The sequence below is a fragment of the Pteropus vampyrus genome, unplaced genomic scaffold (assembly GCF_000151845.1).
Source record: "Pteropus vampyrus isolate Shadow unplaced genomic scaffold, Pvam_2.0 Scaffold37, whole genome shotgun sequence".
NCBI lineage: Eukaryota > Metazoa > Chordata > Mammalia > Chiroptera > Pteropodidae > Pteropus > Pteropus vampyrus.
This window is the reverse complement of record NW_011888818.1, coordinates 6,288,472-6,295,953: the sequence shown is the minus strand read 5'-3', so window position 1 is coordinate 6,295,953 and position 7,482 is coordinate 6,288,472. Positions and strand designations below refer to the sequence as shown.

Below are 7,482 nucleotides of genomic sequence, written 5' to 3'. Positions count from 1 at the left end.
CTTTTAGCGCTCATAGTCAGAAAGTCCTGTGTGGTCTAAATAAACTTCTTTCTGTTAGTCACAGTAAAACTTGGGAAAGGAAGTAAGGGGCTTGGCCAAGTGATTAAATACTCAAGTGATGTGGGAAAAAATGGGCATTATGGGGAGAAAAGGGAGGGGAAGAGGAGGAAATTAAAGGAAGGTAGGGAAAATATAAATAACAGAAAAAGCTGGCAAGAAAGGGAGCGTAAAGAGACAATTTTCCAAAACCCATCTGAGTTAGAACATTTAGGAAGTCTCACTGAATCCTGTCCTTACAGTGGTCAACTCTTTCATTGTATTAACTTAGAATTTAGGCTGTCATTAGTACTTAACTACATTGACATTGTTGAAATATTGCTCCATGAAGTGTTCTGCTGCAAAGTGACACAAGAATCTGGCCATGCTTTTATATATTTTGTGTGGAGCTTCCTAGGTACAGGAGTGTCCACAAATGTAATCTGAAGATGGACTCAGGACTGAGGTCCTAAAGGAGGCTGCAGTGAGATTTTCAGAGATTCAGACCCCCTTCTGATGATTGTAATCTTGGTCAAGCCTCTTATTCTGCTAATCCAGTCAGTAGAGTTTACCACATCGTTTTGGAAGGGAGAGTGATTCAGATGTTATCTAATTCAACTTTATCTTGACTTTCACCACATCCCACTGTGGGTGATGTCGACTAAACGTAAATGAAATCAGGAGGCTTTGGCTCGAAATAAATGATAAAGATTTATTCAAAAGTTTTAGGGTTTGAAAACTGAAAACACAATTAGGCAATACCCAGAATATTCTGAAGAAGAAAGAAAAGGTAGGATTTCTTATAGTAAAATGCACGTTCTTGAGAAGAATCAGTTCTGCATTCTTAGCCTCTGGGTTAGTCCAAGAGCGTAATTTCTAAATGTCTGGTGATCTGGATGTCAAGTAGTCTAGATACATGAATATTCTTTCCTTAGTCCTTGTGGGGTAATCAGAGGGTTATTTGGAGATTTGATGTGTATCTGGGCATTGATGTAGAACTGCAAAGTTTAAAAATTTAAGCTCCCAAGCTAGTTAAAACAAAAGTATAATCATTTTCTCATACCTCAACCTACTACTTGATTTTAGTAATTTAGTAGCTTAACTACAGCGACTCCATTTTCTTTACTTTGTTCCTCAGTGAATTAACTGTTTCAGTTTCCTCAACTGTAAAATAAGGTTAAGATATTAACTATTTCAAATAGGGTATTATGAAAATGATGTTAAGTCAACATGACATACATAAATGTAAAGCACTTTAAATCATGCACATAGCAAGTGCTGAAAAAACGCAAGCTATTAAAACAGAATTGATTTATATTAAACTTATTTTTGCAAATATCAACTCTTCCTCTGTGCCAGCAGATCTCAAGGTGTGGTGTGGAGACATGTGTGTGTGTGTGTTCTGAGAGACCCTTTTCAGGGGTCTGTGAAATCAAAACTATTTCCTTAATGTGATCAATCCGAGTAAGTGGGTTCTTTGCTGAATGTACAACTGAAAAGCCAAATCCAGAGGTCATGGTCTTTTGCAGAGAGGACTAATTGTGAGGCAGCCACATGGACACCAGAGGCAAGGCTCAAATTAGTCTCCCCCATTAGTGAACTAGTAGTGATTTTTGTGGTGGAGAGGAAGGGGTAGGGTAGGCTTAGAGAAGTGATGATCGGGTAGTCTTTATGGAAGTCTTTGGTTCTCCTTTGTGGGCAGCCAGGCTCCATGTCTCTTCATACATCGCATGTGTAGAAAATGACTAGTTAGCATGATCTGAGGGAGAACTTTTAGGCTTTTGTAAGTCAAAAGTTCATCAGCTGGACAAGGATAGTCCTTCTAGCAGACTCCAGCCATGGACACTAGTCCAATGGAGCCAGGTTTGGCCTGGCTGTTGCTCAGGGTTTGGGAAGGAGATATTGGTATTTCTAGAAAGACACTCAAAGAAACAGTTAAGGTCTGGTTTCATTAATAACATGAAGAGGTTATTTTCTCTTTTCATTCTTTCTCTCAAGAAGAGTGGTTTTCAGATCTATGTGAAAAGTGATGTTAACATACAGAAGCAGCTAGAGAATCCATTTGTCTTCTATTAAGACAAACATTAAAGAGGCTTTTTTTCATTAAAAAAATTTAGTTACTTATGTTAACATGCATCAGTTATTTTAAATGAATATTTTAAACTTCTTTTTAATTTCTAATACAAGTGTCAATATAACCTACAGAAACAAAAGCTCTTTGGGGTCTTCAATAATTTCTAAGAGTAAAGGTATCTGTGAATAAAGTCTGAGAAGCAAGACTTTGATGTAATTCATGATCGAATGAATGTGGCTGTCTTGTGATTGCCACAACTTTGTTTTCCAGCTTCTATGTCTTTTTCTTGTGATTTCCCGTCTGGACTGAACTTCTTCCATTTCTGCTGCCGAAGTCTTACCCCTCTTTCAAGAGCATCTTGTTCTCCTTGAAGCTGGTCCAGATTTCGCGTCCTCCTTGGCACCCTCTTTCCCGCACGCTGGGCCCTCTGGGAAACTTCGGGGCCTCCCTTGGGCACATGCCCTTCTCAGCTTTGGGTATCAATTCTGCATTGACTAAGACTCTTGGCGGGCCAAGTCTGGGTTTTTCCATACCTGCGCGCTCGCTCTTCCCAGAACCAGAGCGTCTCCCAGCCACCCTATTCAACTGAGAGGCGCTGCCTGGGCTCAACTAGGCCAGGCGGCGCTGGAGGGTCACGGAAACGGCCAGCGGGGCCAATACAGCCAGTGGTGGGGCGGTGCAGTGGAACCGAGCAAGCACGCACGCCGGCCTCGAACCTGGTACCGACTCGCTGGGATTTCCAGGAATCAGCAGCCGCTAGAAGGGCGGGCACTCGCGCCAGAGGGGGCGTGGCCTCCCCGCGCGCGGGGAAAGGCGCCGGCGCCGTATGCGCGCGCACAGTCGGCGGCCGCGCGCAGCTTGCTCGCTTCCTGGATGGCGGCTGTGGCTGCTGGAAGCGGGACGCCCCGGGAGGAGGAGGGGCCCAGTGGGGAGGCAGCGGCCCCGCAGCCCCAAGCCTCGACCAGTGCGCCCGGGCCTCGTCTCTCGAGGCTGCCTCTGGCACGAGTGAAGGCCTTGGTTAAGGCGGACCCCGACGTGACGCTCGCGGGACAGGAAGCCATCTTCATTCTGGCACGAGCCGCGGTGAGGCAGGAGCGCGAGGGGCGCAAGGAGTGGGGCGCAAGGAGAGGGGCGGGGCGCGTGGCAAGGGGCGGGGCTTAGCGGCGGCGTGGGCCGGAGTTGGGGGGCAGAGGAAGAGGAGGGCCTGGGCCGGGTGAGCGGAGGACTGGGAGGTGCAGGGCCCGGGCTGGATTCTGAGGTGTGAGTGTAGGAAGGGAAGACAGGAAAAGGGTCACATGCAGGAGTTGTATTGCTAACACACCTGCGTCATCATGAGAGCCTGGCCAAAGACGTTAATTTGCATCTCCCGTGTCTAACTTAGAACTTGTAGTTGCAGATGAATGAGTGGAGTGGATTTACAAGTGAGGGAGGGGAAAGGGGAGTAGAACTTGAAGTCCCTGAGAACTTCCCCGTGCACCTGAGCCCTCTTTCACTCCTCTCTCAGATGATGCTAGAACCGACTGATACAGTAGATCTCCGAATAACTTCGTTTTTTTTTTTTTTTGTTGAACGTTGTTTCCATATACTGTTGATGAGGTACCCTAGGAACTTAACTGTTTATATCACTTAGTCCTAGGAACTTAACTGTTTATATCACTTAGTCTATGGTAAAATTGGTTTCGTTACCGTGTCCTTTCGCTTAAAGTCCCGGAACCTATTGTATACGTTACGTGATGACTTACTGTACACATCTCCTTGTTTGCTTCACAGGAACTGTTTGTGGAGACTATTGCAAAAGATGCCTACTGCTGTGCTCAACAAGGGAAGAGGAAAACCCTCCAGAGGAGGGATTTGGGTAAAGTGTCACTGGCATTTGGGTAAAGTGGTATCTGGCATTGGGGGTGTACAAGGGAGGGCTGGATGAGGCTTCCCTTTGGTTAAGAAGGCGTCACTGTAAGATGGGAGATGTTTCAGGGTCTGTCCCTGGGATGTTTTTTGTTGGACTGCCATAGTGCCAGAAAACCCTACCTTTAGAGTCTTTATGCTTTGGGTTGTTGGAGGGGTGGTGGGACAGACAAGGAAAGGAGTCTAGCTGTTGCCAAAGCTGACTAGACCCCTTTATGCTTTCTGCCACATTGTGCAAGGGTTAACATTTTTATTTCCCCTAGAAACTGGACGTTTGATTTCTGACTCTCCTTTCTAGCCTAGTAACTTTAACACATATGTAAGCTTTCATATAACGTATTCTCATGTTCCCTGCTATATTGCTAAACTCTTCTCTGATGATTTTCAGAGCAAAGAGGTTTCCTCCACTGACCAGTATTTGCTCAGGGTTTTCTTACTCTTGTAGAGAGATAGCTGATATGTAAGATTTGGTAGTAGAGTAGACATGGATCTCAGAATAGCAAAGGGACAAATTTTATACATGCCCTGATTTGCATACGGCCTCATGCCCTGCACTGTATGAGTTGTGTTTTTGGGGGATGATGTCCAGATGACCAGAGATAGTCAGGTGTCCCTTTGCTTTGTGTTTCAGATAATGCAATAGAAGCTGTGGATGAGTTTGCTTTTCTGGAAGGTGAGTTCTCTATCAGTGGGTAATTACTTCCACTTGTCTTTTCTATGCTAATGATCTGAGTTCAAAACCTAATAAAATGGATGCCTGGTTCTTCCTGGTTTGTGAAGTTTCGTTCTTCCTATTTCCTATTAAGATAGGAAAAACTAACTTGCTACATCTGGTGAGATTTAGCTGAAAATTGCTTCTATCTGAAATGGAAGAGAAATGAAGACCCCAGTAGAATTTGCTGGATTCTGAAGGTTGATTCCTACTTTGATTTCCATTCCTAGATATAAATCTTCCCTCTCATCATAATGCTAAAGATCAGAGACAATTGCCAACATTTAAAGGGTTACTTCTTGTTCCTTTTTCTTCTTCAGTAGTTAGTGGTAAGTGATTATTTTGCTGCAGTGAGATTCTGTACTTGCCTCTGTCTGTTTGTTCTTGGGAATTTTAGAATTTAGTCAGAGCAAAGAGGTTCATGCACTAACTAAATCTTGTCCTTGAAATAGCAAATATTTGAAATACCTCATTTTAGCTACCTTCTCTTAGAGTAGTTTCTGCTGCTTAATTCCTAAATCTGATCAGTTTACTCTTACTTACACGTACTCTGACTAGTTTTTTGAAAGCCATGTACCTTCACCATACTAGGGTGTTCTCATTGCCTCTTCAAACCTCATTACCTTCAGAAATCTTTTCTTGATTTATTTCATTATTTTAATGGTCTTGTTTTGCATCTCTGTATAATCTAGGCTCCTGGCCCTTTTGATATATTTTTCTAAATATATCAAAAATATATCTTTTTAAGATACATTTCCAAGTATCTTAATGATCAGCTTCATTTATTAATTTTTAGATCTTTCTCAAGCTTCTCTTTCCATCTCATTTTTTCCTAAAATTAACTTGTTAGCTATCTACATAAGGCAAACACCTTGTGATCGACTTTCTGTAAATTCTCCATTCAAAAATGTTTGGAGACTACTTTATCCGCTCATTTTTAATTACCAGCTCTTCAAAGAGATTAGCGATATCAGATTTGTATTTTAAAGACATACGTAACACTAGTGCCCTGTGGGTCATAAATTGGAGGGTGCCAGGAATAGAAGTGGAGAGATCTTATGTAGTTTTCCACTCTAGCTTCTTTCATGGCATAATGCGTAGCTCGAATTTTTAATAATGACCATTTATTGAGTGGTGGATGTATTCATTTTCATCTTCCAATCCAATTATCTCAGTAATCGAACCCTCTGCTTCTCCTACACTAGTAGACTAAAATTTTGGCCCTGTGCATACAGTCCATTTATATTATTTTGTACCTGGTAAAGTAAACGTTATGTCTTAGTGTATGTTCTAAGTAGGAAACCATTTTTTCTTTTTTAATAAAGGCAATATGTATACATGCTTAAAAATCAAATAATTACTTAATGTTTTATAATGAAATACAGCTGCTGCCCCTCACCCTTATGTTTTTAGTTTAGGTGGTTACCTATATTTCTAAATAATATGCTTCTTTCTTGATTTACCAACTACAGATGTTATCTATTGATTTCTATGACAAATGAAGATTTGTCTAACCTATACTACCCCATAAATCCCTTCCTTCTTTCCATTTTTTGGTAGTTGTATCATTATTTTTAATAATTTTTAATTTTTCAATTACAGTTGATATAGAATATTTTATTAGTTTCAGGTTTACAACATAGTGATTAGACATTTATTTAACTTACGAAGTGATCACTCTGATAAATCTAGTACCCAACTGGCACCATACATAGTTATTTCAATATTATTGATTATATTTCTTATGCTATACTTTACATCCCCATGACTGTTCTGTAACTACCAAATTTTACTTCTTAATCCCTTATCTTTTTGCACCCATCCTCCTAACCCGCCTCTTATCTGGCAACCATCAAAATGTTCCCTGTATCTATGAATTTGTTTCTGTTTTATTTGTTTATTTTGTTCTTTAGATTCCACATGTGAGTGAAATCAAATGGCACTTATTCTTGTCTGACTTACTCCACTCGGCATAATATCCTCTAAGTTAGTCCATGTTGTTGCAGGTGGCAAGATTTCATTCTTTTTTATGGCTGAGTAATATTTCATTGTATATATGTACCACCGCTTCCTTCATCCATTGATGGACATCCAGGTTGCTTCTGTATGTTAGCTATTGTAAATAATGCTGCAGTGAACATATGGATGCACGTGTCCCTTTGAAGTAAGTGTTTTGGATTTCTTCAGATAAATACCCTGAAGTGGGATTGGTGGGTCCTTCTTTGTCTTTTGTTATAGTCTTTGTTTTAAAGTCCATTTTGTATGGTATCAGTATTGCTACCATAGCTTTTTTGTTTTTTGTTTTTTTTTCCATTTTCTTGAAATATTTTTTTCTATCCCTTTACTTTCAGTCTGTGTGTGTCTTTGGATCTGAAGTGAGTCTCTCCTAGGCAGTATATATAAGGGTCTAGTTTTCTTATCCATTCGGCCAACCTATTTCTTTTTTCTTTTTTTACATTTTTTTAAATGCCAGTTTATTTTTTTTTTTCATACTATATATACATAATTTTTTTAACATTTTACATTTTAATTCCCCCCCCCTTCCCCCTCCCTTCTGGTAACCACTAGTCCATTGTCCATGTCCATGAGTCTCTGTTTGTTAGTCCTGTTCATTTGTTGCTTTTAGATTTATATCCCACATATGTGACATCATGTGATTTTCAATCTTTTCTGTTTGGTTAATTTCGCTTAGTATGATTATTTTAAAGTCCATCCATGTTGTTGCAAATGGCAGTATTTCGTCTCTTCTTATTGC

At 40.7% G+C, this 7,482-nt stretch overlaps 1 protein-coding gene across 1 annotated transcript in view; it reads left to right on the top strand.

The window, feature by feature from the left end:
* Window positions 1-2,937: 2,937 nt before the first annotated feature.
* The window catches only part of POLE4 (DNA polymerase epsilon 4, accessory subunit), a 13,942-nt gene continuing 9,397 nt past the window's right edge, over window positions 2,938-7,482 (top strand). The window contains exons 1-3 of the mRNA XM_011358085.1: window positions 2,938-3,193; window positions 3,881-3,965; window positions 4,647-4,688. Of these exons, the coding sequence (XP_011356387.1) occupies window positions 2,984-3,193; window positions 3,881-3,965; window positions 4,647-4,688 (337 nt within the window). The 5' untranslated portion in view covers window positions 2,938-2,983. The remainder of the gene's footprint in view (window positions 3,194-3,880; window positions 3,966-4,646; window positions 4,689-7,482) is intronic.